This window comes from Trachypithecus francoisi, unplaced genomic scaffold (assembly GCF_009764315.1).
Source record: "Trachypithecus francoisi isolate TF-2019V2 unplaced genomic scaffold, Tfra_2.0 Contig01585, whole genome shotgun sequence".
NCBI classification, from domain to species: Eukaryota; Metazoa; Chordata; class Mammalia; order Primates; family Cercopithecidae; genus Trachypithecus; species Trachypithecus francoisi.
The window spans coordinates 4,574,005-4,593,782 of NW_022681444.1; the positions used below are offsets into that span (position 1 = coordinate 4,574,005).

The 19,778-nt window shown below is 44.3% G+C and overlaps 1 protein-coding gene across 20 annotated transcripts in view; it reads left to right on the forward strand.

Moving 5' to 3' along the window:
- RALGPS1 (Ral GEF with PH domain and SH3 binding motif 1) overlaps window positions 1-19,778 on the forward strand; it is a 327,157-nt gene that overhangs the window by 72,759 nt on the left and 234,620 nt on the right. For 19 of the 20 annotated variants that reach the window (XR_004432328.1, XR_004432330.1, XM_033191416.1 and 16 more), the window contains exon 4: window positions 2,785-2,835. The exons of the other annotated variant lie outside the window; for it this stretch is intronic. Coding sequence is in view for 17 of the 19 variants with exons in the window: in XM_033191416.1 (XP_033047307.1) it covers window positions 2,785-2,835 (51 nt within the window). In the remaining 2 variants the exon portion in view is untranslated. The remainder of the gene's footprint in view (window positions 1-2,784; window positions 2,836-19,778) is intronic. 20 annotated transcript variants of the gene reach the window in all.

Genomic DNA, 19,778 nt, shown 5'->3' on the forward strand with positions numbered 1-19,778 from the left:
CCCTGAGGTGGTCCTGAGAGCTGGCTCTGAAGTGTGACAGGACCTGACCTCACCTCTTACCACACCCCCATACCCATACTTCCCACCCCCTTTTTGGTAAAACTGAGTGGCCTTGAGGGTTCAATCTTCCGGGGAAGGATTACTCATCAGCAACCTCTTTAACATATGTTTGGCTTTGTAGTAAAATGGCATGAAATTGATAATCTGATGATCTTTATAAGTATCTTATATCAAAATATCCTCGCTCTAGACACTGTATCTTTTTTAATCAGAACCGAAATGATAGAAGTAGGAGAGATTCTTCTGAAACCTCATTATGTATTTTGGACTAGCTAGTCTAAGTCTGGTGACCGCTGTTGTTGTTTGTTTTGAATAAAACACCTGAACACATTTTCTGACTTATGGTCTGAGCAGAGAGCAGAGTATTTGAAACCTGGACTATCTGAAAAATGTGAAATGTAAGGTCACTGCTTTAATAAATCATCTGGAAATTCAGTAGCAAACCCTAGAACTGGTGGCAGGATGGAAAGGAAGTTTTCTCATTTTCACATTAGCAGACTTTTGGTTCTTTTCCTAAATGACATTGCAAACATCCTGCCGGTTCTCCCGGATAGGGTGTTAACTTGAACTGCAGGGGAGATTTCCAAGGTCCTCTGAGCTTTCAGTTCAAATCTCCTGTCTTTACAAGGCCTTTCTGTTCCCTAGGATGGCAGACTTAATCCAAATATGAGAAGCACTTGGCTAACAATCTTGATGGGTCTGGCAGAAGAAATGCCAGTCTGTTTGCACTGCTCAGGACATAGCTTTGAGCCATGTAGCTCTAGGCCAAACACAGACCTATAGGCCTTCAGGGCTTCCTAGCCACTCAACACTCAGATTATGAGGGCCAGATACATTATGCTGATGTCAAGAGTCCCCTTGACATCAAGAGGTGTTGGGTGGAACCCGGAGGCAGAAGAGCTCAGATTCTGCTCCAGTGCTTCCTTATTCCTGGTCCTGTCTCCCACCTCTCAGCCAGGCTTCCATTAGTGGCAGCATTTCATCCCTGTTTCCATGGGGAACGCTAGCTCCTGGGAGAGGACAAAGAGTCTCTCCACTGAAGCCAGCTGCATGTTTTCTTCTCCACTCTGCCTGAGGATGGTCTGCTTTGGCCTGTATCCCATGCTTCTCAGGAACCCAGTGACTTTGGACCACCTTCGAGTGTATTTGCCATTTTTCTCCAATATATTCTTAATACAAGGGTTTTTGCTGGCTCAGTGGATTTTTAACATGTTCTTCAGAGCAACCTCAGTGCATGGATATTCAACCAAATTAATGGTCCCTTATTTGCTAGCTTATGTATTGGTCAGGAACCGTAAGTTCACATGCCAGTACATGAGCCCATCTTTGTGGCTTCCGTTTTGACACACACACACACACACACATTCTCTCTCTCACACACACATACACTTTCATACGCACACATGTACACGCTCACACATACACACATTTACACACTTATACTCAGTCACACACACCATATACTCTCATGCACACACTCAGATATACACACATAAACACACTCTCTTATGTATTTATTGAGCATCTGTCAGGTGCCAGGAACGCTACCTCTTGTCTTGAATTTTCACCAAGATCCCATAAAATAGGGATTATTGTCATTATCTAGATGTGGTACCTGACTGAGAGAGATTGTGTGTCAAAGAGAACATTGCCGTTTAGTGACAGTGTCCAGACACACACCCAAGCCCTGTAGACTCCAGAGCCCATTTGTTCCCTGTATCATGTCATCCTGGATGGCCTGTGTTCAATGGACAGAGTGTCTTCTCACATTAAAGGCATCCAAAGGCCTTCAGTTCTCCTCTCCCTGGCATGTCACAGAGACATCTCTTAACTGACATCTGGCATCCCATGTGACACGGAGGTAGGTGGATCATGTCAAGTCAGTTCAGTTCATGCCTTGGTCTGAAAAATGGTCAGCATGATGCTTCCTCTTACTGTCACCAGATGAGGTTCTTATGATGGGTGCAGGCTTTTAACCTGATGTGTGTCTTCTCTATTGATGACATTGCTGCCTCTTAAAGCTGGCTGTGATGAAGTACTAGTTTTTTCCATTTCCAATAATTTGAGGACAGATACTTAAAATATGTATAATGGAAATGTCATGGTCATGTAAAAAAATGCTATGCAAGTTCCAAATGCTTGCTCTCAGCTTCTGTACTTCTCTCATTGTGGGCTGGTGGAATAAACAGTTTGTGGTCCCGTGCTGGTCTGTGGGTGCATCTTGAATAGCACTCTACCATATAATTTAGGGGCAGTATCAGTGACTTCAGAAGAAAAATATAATTTCTATAAGCCACAACTTTAAAATGAATTTATAGTAATAGTGTTTCTGTTTAGCATTCTAATTTTGAATATTGTTTCTACAACTTTTAAAAATTACAAAAGTAGTTCATGCTTGAAATAAAAATTCAAATGGTATGAACATTTCCAAATAAAACTTCCCTTTTCTCCCACGCCCACCCTCCAAACAGCTTTTATCAATTCCTAAATTGAAAGTTCATCTCACATTCAAGAAAGAAGGGTGTGGATCAGGATTTATGAAGAGGGGGAAGGGATGGGAGAGGCATTTCAGAAATGTATCCAATTTTTTACTGTATGCTGTCTTGTTTTTTATCTCAAAGCGGAAAGTATAATTTTTATGAATATATATGACTCTGTATAAAGTAACATGACAGTTATCTTTGATGCACAGTATTTTCTAAAATTGATTCTCTTTTGTTGCAGAGCCAGATTACTTTAATGGATATACCTGTGTTTAAAGCTATCCAGCCGGAGGTCTGTACTTTGTCTTTATACTCTTCTATTAATGCTGTGGGTGGGCAGCGAGGATTTAGTCAGCCACTGTTAAGAGTGACTCCGTTTCTCAGTTTCTCTCTTGAGGGCTCTATAAATGCATGTTATCTATTTAAACCTCATTCTATTCTTGATGGTGCTCGTGTTTTTGAGCCCAGTATTTGGATTTTCCAGAGAATGTCTCCTGTCTGGGCTACTCTGGCAGGGCTGGGAGCAGTTGGTACCCACAGGACTCCACACCTGAGAGTCAGGTCTTGACACCCTCATTCCTTTTCCCGGGCTCCTCCTGCTGAAAATGTTTACTTTCAAGAAGTGATGTGAGGGAACATTTTTCTAGAAAGTTCTCTTTTTGTTGATCCCAAATTCTGGTGGTTGCCTTGTTTCTGTTTTTGAAACCAGTTGCCGTAGCAAACGTACATATTTACATTGAAAGCATATATTGGTTAGGTGTGGTGGCTCACACCTGTAATCCCAGCACTTTGGGAGGCCTAGGTAGGAGGATTGCTTGAGACCAGGGGTTTGAGACCAGCCTGAGCAAAATAGTGTCAAAAAAAAAAAAAAAAAAAGCATATGTACATTTTTAGAAACAGCATATTCAATAAAGTGTAAACAGTTGATTTTGGTATTAAAAAAATTCCTGGAAATGTTTGGCAATTGATAACAAGGTTTTGGTTATTTTACCCAGGGTGTGTGTATGTGTGTGCGCATGAGATCAGGTAAACAAAAATCCATTTCAAAGTGGCTGAATAGGGAGACTGAGGCAGGAGAATTGCTTGAACCCGGGAGGCGAAGGTTGCAGCGAGCCATAATTGTGCCATTGCATTCCAGACTGGGCAAAAGAGCGAGATTCTGTCTCAAGAAAAAAAAAAAAAAAAAAAAAGGTAGCTGAATAGACTGAAGAGGAATTTATTACAAGGATAAAGGGGCACTTTACAGAATTCATGGAGTGAGTTCAGGCGCCCAGAAAGCCACCAGGACACAGGCAGTGCCTACTTCCTGCTCTACTTTTACCTCTCCTTCTCTCTCCTGCTTTCTTGTCTGATTTGACCTGATTTGGCCTTTCCTAAGGGCCCACGTTTACATAATCTCCATTTAAGTCACCACCCCAGACTGGGACCAGCAGATTTCAGTCCAGGCCAGCATAGTCGTGTGTCCAGTGCTGATCCAGTCACCTAAGGCCAAGAGTATGTGGTCAACATGGGCAAACACTGAGGGACCCAGCCTTGTGAGTGAGGTTCAGACCTCAGAGGAGAGGAGTGTGGTTGCGGAGATAGATCAAAAAGTGCTGCAACTAGGGTGTGAATTCCAGAATACTCTTAACTTCATGCATTTCTTCTTACAGAACTGTGACTGTTTAGACTTTGACAAAGAGCATATCTTAACACAAAGTCACAGTGTTCAAGCCTTCTGAGAGCTGGCATCTAGTCTATTGAAGAGTAGGAGGAAACTAGTACCACTAGCTTTGTTCAGCATTTATGTGAAGACGTGGCAGTTATTTGTATTATTGTATTATTGTGTGTGTGTGTGTGTGTGCTTGTGTCTGTGTGTGTTGTGTTCATTAGGGTTGGAGAACAGAGCTTTGTTTGCTTTTTTTGAATTGGCTGACTTCCATTCTTTTTCTGTTTTGTTCTAATGTGGTATGATCCATTCTTTCTAATAAAAAAACAACATCAAATCACTGCCTCTTGGAGCCTTTTGGTAGAATAGGTGTGTGATGGTTGCCTTGGTTCTCAACTGAAGCTATTTCTGATTATATTCTCTGCTTTGCTCTGATCTGGAGCAGTTTAGACATTTAGGGCTTTATTCTTCATCCCAACATCGAGGAGGGCAGCCCACCTGCTGTGAGCCCTGAACCTGCATGTGCCCAGGAGACTGGAATCATTGCCAGGCTGCTGGAAGGAGAGAAGTGGGTGGGGGCTTCTTCCTCTTCAGAGGCATAACCAAGGCCAGACCAAGAACCTCAGGGTGCTGCAGTTTGGAAGGTACCTCATCAATACATATCTTAGTTCAAGTTGTGACAAGACATTAGAGTGGAGATGTTTTGTTTTCAAGACTGTAGCTTGTAGCGGTGGTTCTTAATTGTGGTTGCACATCAGAATCACCTGGACAGTCTTGGAAACATGGGGGTACCCAGAGCCCCTCCTCCACACTCCCCCACAATCCCCCACAGACCATCGAATCTGAACTTGAATCTCTTGATGGGAGTCTGAAACCTAATCAGCCCTATTTTGTAAAAGTTTCCCAGGTAATTCTGAGGCAGAGTGAGGATTCAGAACTAGTTGCTTTGAGGTATCTAGAGAAACCCCAAACTTGAACATTTTGGATCTATAAAGTGTTAGCTAAAAATGGAAGAGTTTGTTCCTCATTGTCAAAACTGTGGTCAAAGGAAGCACCCTGGGAGCTGCCCCAGCTTTTTTGCTGATGTTATTATCGTTAGCAGACTGAAAACTGAAAATTTTCCTCTTGGGGATGCTTGCCATGTTGTGGCTGGACCACCCCAGAGTTGGAAGGGCATGAATAAAGTACAATTGTAAGTATGCAGAGGCCAGCATCTGAGAGCAAGATGGGTGCTGTGAGTGACCTAGGCTCCCAGGAGATCAGGAAACTTGTAGACCAGTGCCTTTCAACCCTGGCGGTGCATCAGAATCCACTTGGGAATTATTTTTTAAAAATTACAAATGCCTAGGCTTCATCCTTAGAGATTCTAAATGTTTAGGTTTAGAATGGGACTCAGGAATCTGCTTTTGACTGGGCACCCTCTCGGGTTCCAGTTGGATGAGAACCAGGGATGTAGTGATTTTGAGACCCATAGCAGTTTTGCTTTGTGAAATCCTAACTTTCAAATTTCTAGTTGTCTTTTATAGTGATTGTAAGACTGACAGAAATTTGCTTTGTGAAATCCTAATTTTCTAAAGATTTTTTCTTGCCTAGTTACTAAGATTACCCTTAATTCAGCCCACAGAGATAAGAAGAAGAATATTAACCATGGACCCTATGGCCAGGACTTGAACCAGGCCTGTCTGAGCCCTGAGCCTAGAGCTCAAGCTCTCAGCCCCTGTTGCATGTGGGCGTAGCCTGATGCCTGCACTGCACAGTGGGCTCTTACCTCTTTTGGTGTGGAAACAGCCATCTTACCAGGCCTCCACTGTGTAAGCAATATAGTTTATGAGTCCTTCCTAGGCTGTTCAGATTCTTCACAACTGGATAATTGATCCTGGCTGGGTTTAGATATGGTGATTTGGACTTCTGGAGTTGTCCTGGAAGGCATCAGCCACTTCCTAGCTGTTCATTTTTCCACCCTGGCTCAGGTTTCTGCTTTCCCATCATGCTGTTTGCCAACTCTGTGCTTATTAATGAGGAGCTGGGGGTATTTAGCTTGAAAAAAGAAGGTTCCTGAGCGACATGATTTTTGTCCTTGGAGATCTGAAACGCTTTGAACAAGCTATAAGGAGTTATGGTGAGACCTGGATACTTTTGGATGGTATTAGGGATGGTTCTGGAAGAAGAATGTTCCAGCTAGTGGGATTAGCATGCACAGAGAGTGTGGCCAAGAAGACTTGCATTCGTGGAGGAGTAGGGGAGATTTAAACATAAAGGCTTCTAAAGCCCTCCCTGCCATGGGGGTCCTTGAGTTTCTGGTGCTTGTCTGGAGGGCAGCTCCCAGTGTTGGAGTGGTGGGCAACACCCTTGCCCATGCAGACCCTTGCCTCTGTGTCCTTGCTTGGCTCCCTAGCCCTCTGACCTAAGCCCTGAAGGCCCAGTGGCTCACTGTGCACAGGTTTGAAAAGAGGTGGGTGCTGATGTGGACTGTTGCTGGGTAGCCTGGGCCGTTTACGTTTTCCTGAGCATTTACTGTGTGCGGGCTCTAGGCTAGGCTCCTTAGATGTAGGGTCTCATTTAATCCTCATCACAATCTTATGATGTACCTGCTGTTATTGTCTTTGTTTTATATATGAGGAAGCTAAAGCTCAGACGTGTTAAATATTATAACTTAGTCCATGATTACTGTATTAGTCCTCTATTGCTATGTAACAAATCACTCCCACACTTAGCAGCTTAAAATAATAAGCATTTATCTGTCTCAGTCTCTGTGGGTGAAGAATCCAAGAGTGGCTTAGCTGGGTGGTCCTGGCTTAGGGTCTCTCAGGAGGTTGTAGTCAAGATGTTGGCTGGGACTGTAGTCATCTGAAGGTTTGACTGGGGGTGGAAAGTCTGCTTCCAAGGTGTCATGCACAATGCCTGGCTGTTGGCAGGAATCTTCCATTCCTTGCCATGTGCAACTGTTCATAGAGCCACTGAGTGTCCTCATGGCATGGCAGTTGACTTCTCCTAGAATGAGTGACCCGAGAGAACAAGACAGGAGCCAACAATGACTTTCATGACCTGGCTCAGAATTCACATACTGTCATTTTCACAGGTATTCTATTAGTATCACAGATCAGCCCTCTTCACCAAGGGGGTCACTATACAAGAGCTGGACACCAGCAAGTAGGAAGTGGGGGACCCCTTGGAGACTGCTTACCACAGGCCTCAGGTCAGAAGGTCAAATATAGGTAGTCTAACTCCGTAACTTTCACAGTTCTGCCTTTGCCAGTGCCCCAGCTATGTGACCTTGGGTAAGTCATGTTACCTCTCTGAGTTTTGGTTTCCTTGTTCATAGAGTGGGGATAGTAAGAGTACATCCCTCATAGGGTTATTTGGAGAAGGAAATGAGATAATGCATATAGAGTACTTAGCACAGAGGCTGGCATCTAGTAAAACAACATCAACCATTTTTGAATGTGTAGTTCATACCAGGCATTTTGTTGAGTGGTTAAAGACTTTATATGTGTTACCTCATTTAACCCTCAATTTACCCTGGCAGATGCAATTATTATTTCATTTATAGATGTAGAAACTTAGGCACAGAGAGGTAATGTAACTGCCTGAGCTGGGTGGTAATGGGAGTAGGTGTGTAATGGGAGCAAGGTGTGGACCCTGGCAGTAGGAGTTCAGAGTTTACTGCTGTTATTACTTTTGTTGTTGTTGTTGTAGCGCCTGTGACTATGGCTGTCACCCACCAGTGTCCCTTTGTGTCAGCCTGTGGCTTGCCCTAGGATACATGCCTTCCTGCCTCAGCCCCCTGCCCTGCTTTTCTCCTATGTTCTGCCTCTCAGTTCCCCTTCCTCTCCTTTGTATTCTTTTAAAATATTTCTTCTTCTTCTTCTTCTTCTTCTTTTTTTTTTTTTTTTTGAGATAGAGTTGCGCTCTTGTTGCCCAGGCTGGAGTGCAGTGGCGTGATCTCAGCTCACTGCAACCTTTTCCTCCCGGGTTCAAACAATTCTCCTGCCTCAGCTTCTCAAGTAGCTGGGATTACAGGAACCCCCCCCCACCCCCATGACAGCTGGCTAATTTTTGTGTTTTTAGTAGAGACAGGGTTTCGCCATGTTGGCCAGGCTGGTCTCGAACTCCTGACCTCAGGTGATCCGCCCGCCTTGGCGCCCCAAAGTGCTGTAATTACAGGCATGAGCCATGCACCCAGCCCTATTCTTTTTAAACATTTCTTATTGTTAACAATTTCAAACAGATATGTGTATACACATACTGAATTTATATAGGAAGAGTGGTAAAATGAACCTCTGTATACCTGTTACCTAGATCCAACAATTGCCATATTTGCTTCATTTACCTCTTTTTTTCTTTTTTTATTTATTCCTGGAAGTCTTTGAAAGCAAATGCCTAACATCCTATTATTTCCCTCCTTCAAACTTCAGATGTAGCTCTTTAAAAAGTTATTTTCTACCATAATCACAATAGCATTTTCACACCTAACAAAATTAGCAATAATTCTTTAGGATCAAATTGGGGGAATTTCAAATTTCCCCAGTTGTCTCAAAAACAAACAAAACCCACTAACAGCAGTGACAATTCCAGGGCCTGTACGTTGCATTTGGTTGGTTGTTATGTTTCTCAAATTCCTTTTGACTCTAGTGTAGTCCATCCTCCCTCTCCTCCCTCATGCACTTAACTTACTGAAAGTTGCACTGTATAATATTCTAAATTGTAAATATTCTGCTTCCTCTTGGTGGCTTAACTTGTTCACTTGTTGCCTATTTTCTTTCAACTAGAAGTTAACCCAAGAGGCTTGATTGGATTTTGGGTCAGTCTTTTTGGAAAGAATGTGTCCTAGGTGGTGCTGGGTACTTGGTATCACATATCACATCAGGAGACATCCAGTTGTTTTGCTCTTTGTCATGTGAAGATTTATTGATGGGTTCAGGTGGTGACTGTTTTATTCCTTCATTGTAAAGTTCACAATCTACCTTTTACCTAATTATTTCATCTGTCAATGATCTTTGCCTGAATTGAGTATTTTATTCGGCCTAGCAAAATGGTGACTTTTCTCTCTCTTTCTTTTTTCTTTTTCAGAGACAGAGTCTTGCTATGTCACCTAGGCTCTAATGCAGTGGTGTGGACATAGCTCTCTGCAGCCTCAAACTCGTGGGCTTAAGCCATCCTCTGCCTCAGCCCCCTGAGTATCTAGGACTACATATGTGTGCCACCATGCTTGGCTAATTTAAAAAAAAAATTTGAAGAGACATGATATCACTGTGTTGTCCAGGCTGGTCTTGGACTCCTGGCCTCAAGCAGTTATCCTGCCTCAGCCTCCCCAGTAGCTGAGATTACAAGCATGAGGTGCCACACCTGACTCTTATAGCTGAAATTCTTAAGAAGAATGTTTCCTCATCAGCTAGGGCTACTTGTACATATTTAATTCTTTCCTTTTAATTATCAATTTTTGAGTAAACAGCTGGTGCCCCACTTACCTTTAATGGTGACTTGTGGGTGTGTAACTGCTTTGTTTTTGTTTTTGGTGAGCAGTCTCTCTCCTCCATCATAATGAACTCGTGGATGTTTATTATACATCCTGTGTGTGTTTCAGTCAGTTATAGTCACCATTGTTTTTGGTATACCAATTGTCCTGTCTTTGACCAGTAGGATCCCTTTTATGTTGGCTCCTGTGTCTTTTTAACATGATCCCATTCATTTTTGATCGCTTCCCATACTTTTTGGCCCAACAAGCTCCCCAGTGTTATGTTGTATGCTTTCTGTTGCAGACCTGGAATTAGGCATTCCTTCAGGGGGTTTCTTTTAGTGGGGAATATTATTTAGAAACCATAATCTGGGTGAAGACTACTCAGTATTACTGGGTTGCCGTTGCTTTTAGGCCTTTGCCATGGACAGAAGTAGAAGTGGTAAATAGTTATTTTTTAAAAGGAAGGAGTCATGAGTTCATAGTTAGGGTAGATGATATTATTTCTCCATAATTCTTCCTTCTCTCCTCACACCTTGTCATACCTTCACTGTGGGTGGTGTATATCTCTCCACCCTATTGACTTTGGGCTTGGCACTGTGACTCGGTTTTGCCCATGGAATGTGGGCAGCATGGCAGTGTACAGATCTGAGCTGAGCTGGTGAGAGGCATGGCAAGCCTCGGCCAGCTGTCTTGGAACTTCCCTTCTCCATGATGTACCGGTAACTGTTGCTTGTTTATCTTCAGTCCCCACATGAGGACATTACAGTTGACCTGAACTGACTCGAAGTCTAGATTCCACCCTGAGACAAGCCAAAGCCAACCTGGCAGAGCTGAGCTGAGCTGCATCATCTACAGACCTATGAGCATGAAATAAATGTTGTAAGCATCTGAGATTTGAGGATTGTTCGTTACACTACATTATCTTATAAAAATATAATACTGATCTTTCTAATTCAAATCTAACATTATAGAGTTGTTACTTAATTCCCTTGATATTTATATATTTTATTTTACAATGACAATTTTGGTTCCTAGCAACATTAGTTACTTTTTTATATTATCCCATCATATATATGTCAAATAATTTAAAAATGATCACAGCAGTATTACTACTAATCAGTAGACTGCTGGTCAAAGTTTAACATTTTCTTGCGGTTAGTTCTTTTACTTCTTGTCTTCTCTCTTTCCTGCTACTTATATACCCAAGTAGGCTTCCCTGCTGGACTTTTCCCTTAAAGGTCTTTGGAAGCACCAGGACAGAAAAGGAGGGTTATGCTAACTTGGTTCTAGAGGGTCTGCATACTGAGATACCCTGTCATAATCCCAGTACCTGGAACACAGTACGTAGTAAGTATTTGTTGAATGAGTGGAGGGTGAATGGATGCCTGAATAGGGGAAGCGCCACAGGAGAATATTATCTGGCCGTGTTGAGGCACACTGCCAAGCGGGGGGGGGGTGTGCCAATCAAAGGAGCGGTATTACCAGGGTGTCTGTTGTGCGGTGTAACCACTTCCCACAAAGCAAGGGTGTTTCCTGTTGAGCTCAGCCTTTTGAAGATTCACGTTTCCAAATGCAGTTGATAACTGAGGGTGGAGCTGTGGCTTTTCATGACTTCTGCTGGTTTCTGCAGGGGGGACCACAAAGAACATCATTTCAGGGCTTAGAGGAAGCCAGGCAGACGGTGAGTTAAGGATTGGCAGAGAGTAAGGAAAATGGAAGTTACAAATACGGAACCATAACTACCCTGTCCCCTGGTGACTCTAACGAGTGACCAACTTTATCAAAAATTGGTATATTAATGCAGATATAGCTTTGTAGCAATAATATCTCACAGCTGTGTTGAACTTACAAGTTGTGGCCTAGAGCCCCATTGCCACTGTGGTGGATTGGGTTGCAGGGTGGATTCCTGGGTGGATTCCTGGCTGCAAGGGCTCGGGGCAGGGGCTGCATTGTAAAGGAGGTCTGTCTGAAGGTCCTGGTGGCAGCAGCCTTCTAAAAGGGTATGTTTTCAGGGTGGTGTTTTGTCTCTACCAGAACTCCTTGCCAAATCTGTCAGTATGCCCAGTTCCCAGCCTATGGAATTGAAGGCACAGCAGTTCTCAGAGGCTGGTCTAAATGTCAGAACTCTTTTTGTCATTAGTTTTAACATGGAGCAGCATCAAAGGGGAACTGCTATTCTTAGAATGTGCTGAAAATGGGCACAGCCTGTGCTTTATTCAACCCAGGGTTCTGTCACAGCTGAGCTGCTGGGTCTATTAAAGCCACACAGCTTGAAGAGCATGAACTTTGATCTGATGAAGCTGAGGTTGAGTCCCAGCCTCACCCATCTAGCTTGGAGACTTAGGGCAAGTCATGTATTTTCTTTATGCCTCGATTTTCTCATGTGTAAAGTTGGCGGGGGGCGGAAATCATAGCTTTTACCTTACAATGGGCATATAAAAACTTAGTACGGTGCCTGTACAAAGCAAGTTCCTAGTTATGTGTGGCTATCATTTCACCAAGGTATAGTTTGAATAGGCACTGTGGGTTATAGATGGGAGGTTGCTGCTCAGAATATTCAGTGGTGCCTGTGCAGGAGCCAGTGCCCCAGAGGAGGTGATACCTGAGTGGCAGAGTGTTTAAGAGCATGGTACCTGGGATCCTTCAGACCTAGGTCCGTATCCTGGTGCCCTGGATAGCTGGGAGACTGAGGTCTAGAACAAGACATATACCTTGGTGCCCTAGGGGCCCTGCAAACATCATGTGGGGAACTCACTCAGTCTTGGGGTTGGCACATTATCACTAGGCCTTGAAGGCTGAAAGAGATCATATCTTATTGGTGATTTGGGGAGTTGGGAGCAGTTGGAAAGGGAATTTCAGGCAAAATGTCTTTGAAAAGACAGGTGATGTGCTTAGCTTTTGGTGCCTGGTGTTCTTGAGAGAAGAAAAGGAGAACCTGCCCTTCCCTCAGTTGTGTGCTCTGCCAGGGCATCATTGCCAGGGATATTGGTACACGCCAAAGGCTTACCAGAAGTCAGTGTTTCATTCCCTTGCCGACTGGCAGCTGGGGCATTGGGCAGTGGGTACCAATTTCAGTGAGGTAGAAAGCTTTCCTAAGTGGCCGTGTTTTTTCCAGTGTTCTCACTGCCCCTGCCAACATTGTTCCATCCCCACTGTCACATTTCCCAGTAGTCAGCCGTGCCTTTACTCATTCATCAATCTACTGTGCTAAATGCTGGAGAGGTGATGAAGGGGACCTCAGCACAATCCAACCTGAGTCAGGCAGATGTGTAAATAAATAGTAATCAAGAAGTATTCAGGGGTTGGGGGGCTAGCGTATCAAGGAGAGAGTGATGGTGGGGATGGGCGGAAGGCAAGGAGCGTGTCCCACAGAAGGGGATGTTTGAATAAGGAAGCCAGGAGAACGGGGTGGCCAAGAGCATTGCAAAAGCAGAAAGATTCAGTTGCATGTGGGTGTTTGGAGAACAGTGGAAGTCTGTCATGGAGGAAGAAGTGTATCTAGGTCTCTCTTGCAAGATCAGGACCAAAATCCAGAGGATGAGTGGCCAGGAAATACAAGGGCCAATGGTGAGGTCAGCAGCAAAGGAAGTGGCAAGAAAGGAAGAGCCTCAAGCCTGGCGGGTGGGGCGGGGGGGGCGAGAGATTCGGAGGCCTTGCACTGAAACCTTCACATACAAGGCCTGGAATCTTTGAGGAGCGTGGACACGTGTCAAGAGAGCCAGGTTGGGCCAGGCAGTTTGAGTTGGCAGGAGAGGGCGATGAGGCTTGGAAGGGAGGCTTAGATGTGCCTGACTAAGGAGTTTGAGTTTTATCTTGTTAGCCCTGGGCATTCACTGAGATATTAAAAAAAAAAAAACAGGCCGGGCGCGGTGGCTCAAGCCTGTAATCCCAGCACTTTGGGAGGCCGAGACGGGCGGATCACGAGGTCAGGAGATCGAGACCATCCTGGCTAACACGGTGAAACTCCGTCTCTACTAAAAATACAAAAACTAGCCGGGTGAGGTGGCGGGCGCCTGTAGTCCCAGCTACTCGGGAGGCTGAGGCAGGAGAATGGCGTAAACCCGGGAGGCGGAGCTTGCAGTGAGCTGAGATCCGGCCACTGCACTCCAGTCCGGGCGACAGAGCGAGACTCTGCCTCAAAAAAAAAAAAAAAAAAAACAAAAAATAGAGACAAAGTCTTTCTATGTTGCCCAGGCTAAAGTGCAATGGCATGATCATAGCTCACTGCAGCCTCAAACTCCTGGGCTGAAGCAGTCCTCCTGCCTTAGCCTCCCAAGTAGCTGGGACTACAGGTGTATGCCACCATACCCAGCCCTCTGAAGGATTTTATTTTATTTTATTTATTTATTTATTTATTTATTTTTATTTTCTTTTTTTTTTTTGAGATGGAGTCTCGCTCTGTGGCCCAGGCTGGAGTGCAGTGGCCGTATCTCAGCTCACTGCAAGCTCCGCCTCCCGGGTTCACGCCATTCTCCTGCCTCAGCCTCCTGAGTAGCTGGGACTACAGGCGCCCGCCACCACGCCCGGCTAGTTTTTTGTATTTTTTAGTAGAGACGGGGTTTCACCGTGTTCGCCAGGATGGTCTCGATCTCCTGACCTCGTGATCCGCCCGTCTCGGCCTCCCAAAGTGCTGGGATTACAGGCTTGAGCCACCGCGCCCGGCCCTGAAGGATTTTAAAAGGGGTGCACCATGAACAGATTTGTGTTTTAGGACGTTCATTTCAACTGAGACAGAACCAACTGTAGTCAGGGAGACTAGTTAGGAGGATTTTGCCATAGTCTGCATGAGGCAAGGTGGTCACACTGGAGAGAAGGGCAGGGCCTGATGTTACACTGGTTGTGAGGCTGCTGCGAGGGCCAAGATGAGAGGAAGCAGGCTGTAGGTGTGCCTGAAGAAAAGTGGGCTGTCTACTTAGGGAGCAGAAGGAAGAACAGGGGGCAAGGAAGGATGCAGAGAAAGTGGCTCTGGAGGTAGGAGGAGGCCTATTTAAGTCAAGCAGGGTGATCAGCAATGTTTTGTTTGGAGGGAGGGAGGCCAGAAGGGCCAGAGAGAGCTGATGGCCTGAAAGAAGGCTGAAGGACTCAGGAGGCCAAGGTGGGAGGACCACTTGAGCCTAGGAGTTTGAGGCCAGCCTGGGCGACATAGCAAGACCCCATCTTTTCATCATCATCATCATCGCTGAAGGACCAAAAGTCAAGAAGAGGGCAAAGCACAGATTTGGTTAGGGGAAGGGGAGGGAAGCCAGGAAATAATGGAGGGAGGAGGATTTCAGAGTTCAGGGTCTTTGAGGTGGGGCAGCTCCATGCTTGAAGGTGTGATGGCGGTGCCTTTGTGGAGCAGAGGAGATTGAGGCATGGGGGCACCCAGAAGTGAAAAGTTTAGTGAAGTGTGTGGAGGTGACAACAGGAGAATGGAAGGAGGGGAAGACTCAAGCCAGAGCTACAGGCAAGGGAGCATCATGTGGGAGAGCAGACAGCAGCATGGAGGGGAAGTAGAGGTGTCAGGACCCAGCTTGGGCCTCCCGGAAGACAAGCTGTGGGTCTGGACTGTGGACCTTGGAGGCGAGGAACCAGAACATCCCTAGTATCTACTCCTAGGTTTGAGGCACAGACCAGGTGCTCAGTGTTAGTGGAAGGCAGGCCAGGGGTGGTCTGAGTAGGCCTGCTGGTCCTCTCCCTCTTCCTCATTGTCTGTGGCCCTGGAGGGAACCTGCTAAGTTCCTCTGAAGTGTGTTTTAAGGAAAAGGCAGTTCTGGTTAGAATGAGGAGGTGGGAGCAGCATTAACAGAAATGTTTTGGGACAAAGGAGGTATTCTTCAGATAAAAGACATGTTCCTGTGGGACACTTACTCTAGAGGGATTCGAGTTCACCCTTCCCTGTATCAAGCTGGAGCTTGAGACCTTGCTTGAGCTTGACTTGACCAGCCTCTGCTGGGTCCCTTTCTGGTTTACAGAAAGGCTGGCCTGCCGGCATGGAAGGCTCCCTGCAGAAGTCCACAGTTTCCTCCAGGCCACATGACACGTTGCAGTTCAGGAAAACACTGCCTGTGGGTCCAGGAACCTGACCCTCTGGCCTTTTGTCTGGATGCTGTTTGCCTGCTCTGAAGAAGCAGGCATTCCAGAAAGCCGAGGTCAGTGTTGGACGTTGGACAAACCCTGTGTGTCTTTGCTGCTCCTTGGAATCACAGTGTTTGGCCCTCGGAGAGGGAATAACGTGGCCAGCAGGCAGTCGTTTGTAAAGTGGAGATCGGTTTCACTGACATCATTAAAACCCCTCTCTCAGGTCACATGCTGGGCAGTTTTCTCAGACCGTTTCTCTCTGCTACACTACCCTAGCCCAATCTACTGCCACCCCTCCTCTGAATGATGGCAGCAGCCTTTTCACGTCTCCCCACATTAAGTTCCATCCCCCAGCCTCCTCTTTGGAACCAGAGACATCTTTCTAAAGCCAAAGTCTGACCATTTCCCTGCCCTGTTTAGAGCCCTCTGTGGCTCCCCACTGCTTCTAGGGTGCAGATCCCCCTCATGCAGCCCCACCTTCATGCAGCCTCCCAGGTTCTGTGAAGTAGGCCAGCAGCAGACCTCCTGACTCTCTCCTGCTCCAGTTCACCACTTTGTGTGCACACCACAGCCTCCCTGGTGTTCATTTCTGTCTGAGTACCTCTGCACAGGTTGTGCCTTCTGCCTGGAATGCTCTGCTCTGCCTCCGGGAGATGACGAGCAGTCAGAGCTCCGAGGTAGTGCTCCTTCTTCTCATGTTCCCTCTCATAGCTACCTCATACATGTGGCACTTCTTACATATGGCACTTTTCACCATCGTACTGAGATATTACGACTTTTAAAAGTTTGAATTATGAGTTCAAAGTCTCCCTCCCGGTTTGTGAACTCCAGGAATGCAGAGATCATGCCAGTACTCTTCATCCCTGACTCCTGTGACCTAATGCAGTGCCTGATGTTGTTTATTATTTGTCAAATACATTTAGGATGTAGCAATAGTAATAATACTGAAATCCCTTGAATCCTTTCCACTTGTATGCTCTCCGCCTTTCTTTGTTCAGAAAACTGGATTAGGTAGTAGGGGCAGTCTTGGTGTCCACAAGTTGGGGCCAAGGCATAGAAAGGATGACTCCCAGCATACGACTCATTAGAGCTGTTGTTACTTAGCACTCAAAGGCTAAACAGCTGTCTAATTTGTTACCGCTCTGAGTTCACATTTATTATTTGCACATTTTCTAGGAATTGGTCTGTTTTAACAATTTCTTGTCACAATGGAAACAGAGTAGAAAAGGAATTCCCTCAACTCCGTTCATTTCATGGTGGAGATAAGAGTAGGGGCTGGAGTTCCTCTCTGAGCCGCAGGAAAAGACCTGCCTGAAGGGTGGGGAGAGGCTACTGGGGCAGGAGTCTAAACTGGCTACACACACAGGCCAGCAGCACATTTGATCCAACACTTTGCAACTTTGAAACTCATTTTTTTTCCTCCTTCTTGAGCATGGATATGACATTAGTGTTGGTTAGAAACCAAATTTCCTTTTAAGTGAATTAATAACACAAAACAGAGCCTTTGGTGAACAGCTGTTTTCATCCATGGGGACTTGGCGCCTGGTTGGGATTTTTTTGTCTGCAAGGAAAAGAGGGTTTGTTTGAACTCTTGTCATGGGAACAACTGCATGATCCCAGGAAGTTTGGGGTAGTGAGAGGATCAGAGGATCATAAGTTTTGGAGGCAGGAAGGTCTGCATTTCAAACTTGGCTCTGCTACTGTGTAGCTGTGTGATCATAGGCAAGTTCCCTTATCTTTCTGTATCTCCGTTTTCTTCTCTGTAAAGTGGAAATGATTCCCATCTCATAGTGTTATGATAGTTAAGAATATTGTGTAAGAGGGGGCCTAGAATGAGCCTGGTACGTGGCAGAAAGTCACAAATTGTTTCTTAATTTTTGAGAGAAGTCAGGGATGTAATAAGGAGAAAAGCAATAAGCAGTGCTAATAAGTCAAGCTGAGAAGGGCTCTGGACTCAGCAGTATGTAAAAGCTTGCCAAGGGTAGGACGTCGTCTGTCATTGCTATATCCCTTATGGCAAGCAGTGAGTAAGCAGTGTCTGGTACATGACAGGATCAATACTTGTCAATACTTGTTTGATGAATGACAAGTGTGTAGAAAAGCATTTCTGCTTGTATGGCTTAAAGCTTAAGAGCTTGGGCTCTGGAGTGAGAAGGACCTGGGTTTCTATCTTTGTGACCATGGTCAAGTCACTTAGCCTCTCTGAGTCTCAGTTTCTGTGTCTGTTAAAAGACACGAGGACAGCATGAGATTATTTTCAGCATTATTGAGGTATAATTTACATATGATAAACTGTGCATACTAAAGTCAACAATTTGATATGTATGTATCTGTAAAACCATCGCCATCTCAATATAATGAACATATCCATCACCCCAAAAGTTTTTTCATACCTCTTTACAATCCCTTCCTCCTCTTCCACTCCTTCTACTGTTCTTGAAATTAGGTAGTGTGTGTCCTTAAAGTTTGTTATTCTGTTTCAGAATTGTTCTGACTATTCTAATCTTGGCATTTCCATATGCACTTTAGGATCAACTTGTTAAGTTTTACCAAAGAAGTCTGCTGGGATTTTGATGGTCATTGTGTTGAATCTGTAGATCCATTTGGGGAGGATTGACATTTTAATGATACTGCATCACCTGAACCATGAAACACAATGTAACTCCATGTATTAAGGACTCATAACACTAAGGACCCATAGCACAGTATATCACCTCGTGTATGTAGATCTTCTCTAATTTAGTAATGTTACATAGTTTGCATTGTATAGGCCTTATACATCTTTTGCCAAATATATGTGGGATTTTCTACACAGATGATGATATCTCTGTGAATAATGACAGTCTTGTTTCTTCCTGAACCGGATGCTATTGTTTCTTTTTCTTGCCTTGTTGCATGGGCTATAGCCTCTAATACAATGTTGGATAGAAGTGATGAGAGCAGATATCCTTGGTGTGGTACTGATCTTAGAAGAAAAGTGGTCTTTACTCATTAAGGATGATATATGTTAGCAGTAGGTTTTTCATAGATGCCTTTTTATCAGGTTGAGGAAATTTCCTTGTATTCCTCATTTACTAAGAGTTTAATCTGGAATGGATATTTGAATTTTATCAGATGCTTTTCCTGCATCTATTGAGATAATCATATGGTTTTTCTTTTTTAGTCTGTTACTCTAGAGAATTACATTGATTTTTGAATATTAAACCAATCTTGTATTCCTGTGGTAAACCTCACTTGGTCATGATGAATTAATTATCTTTTTTTATATTGTTGGATTTGATTTGTTAAAATTTTGTTTAGAATTTCTGCATCTGTGTTCATAATGGGGAATGTTGATCCATATTTTTGTTTTCCTGTGAAGGTTTTGTCTGGTTTTGGTATCAGCATAATACTGCCCTCACAAAATGAGTTGAGAAGTATTCCTTCCTTTTCAGTTTTCTAGAAGAGTTTGTATAGAATTAGTATGAGTCTTTATTAAATATTTGGTAGATATTACCAGTAGAGCCACCTAGATCTGGAGTTTTCTCTGTGGAAAGTTTTTTTTTCTTTTAAATAGACTTTATTTTTAAGAACAGTTTTATGTTTCTAGCAAAATTGAGCAGAAAGTACAGAGAATTCCCATATATCTCCTGACCCCATACATGCACAGCCTCCCCCACTATCGGCATCCTCCCCCGGAGTGGTGGATTTGTGAAAATTGATGGCCCTACACTGATACAGCATCATCGCCCAAGGTCCATAGTTTTCATTAGAGTTAATTCATGGTGGTGTACATTTTTCAGTTTTCACAAATGTATAATCACATGCATCTACCATTATAGTGTCATACAGAATAGTTTTACTAGTCTAAAAATCCTCTGTGCCCCACCTATTCATCTCTTCCTCTCTCTTAACCCTTGGCGCCACTGGTCTTTTTACTATCTCCATAGTTTTACCTTTTCCAGAATGTCTTATAGTTAGAATCATATAGTATGTAGCCTTTTCAGATTGGCTTCTTTCATTTAGTAATAAGCATTTATGTTTTCTTCATGTCTTTTCATGGCTTGATAGCTCATTTCTTTTTAGTGCT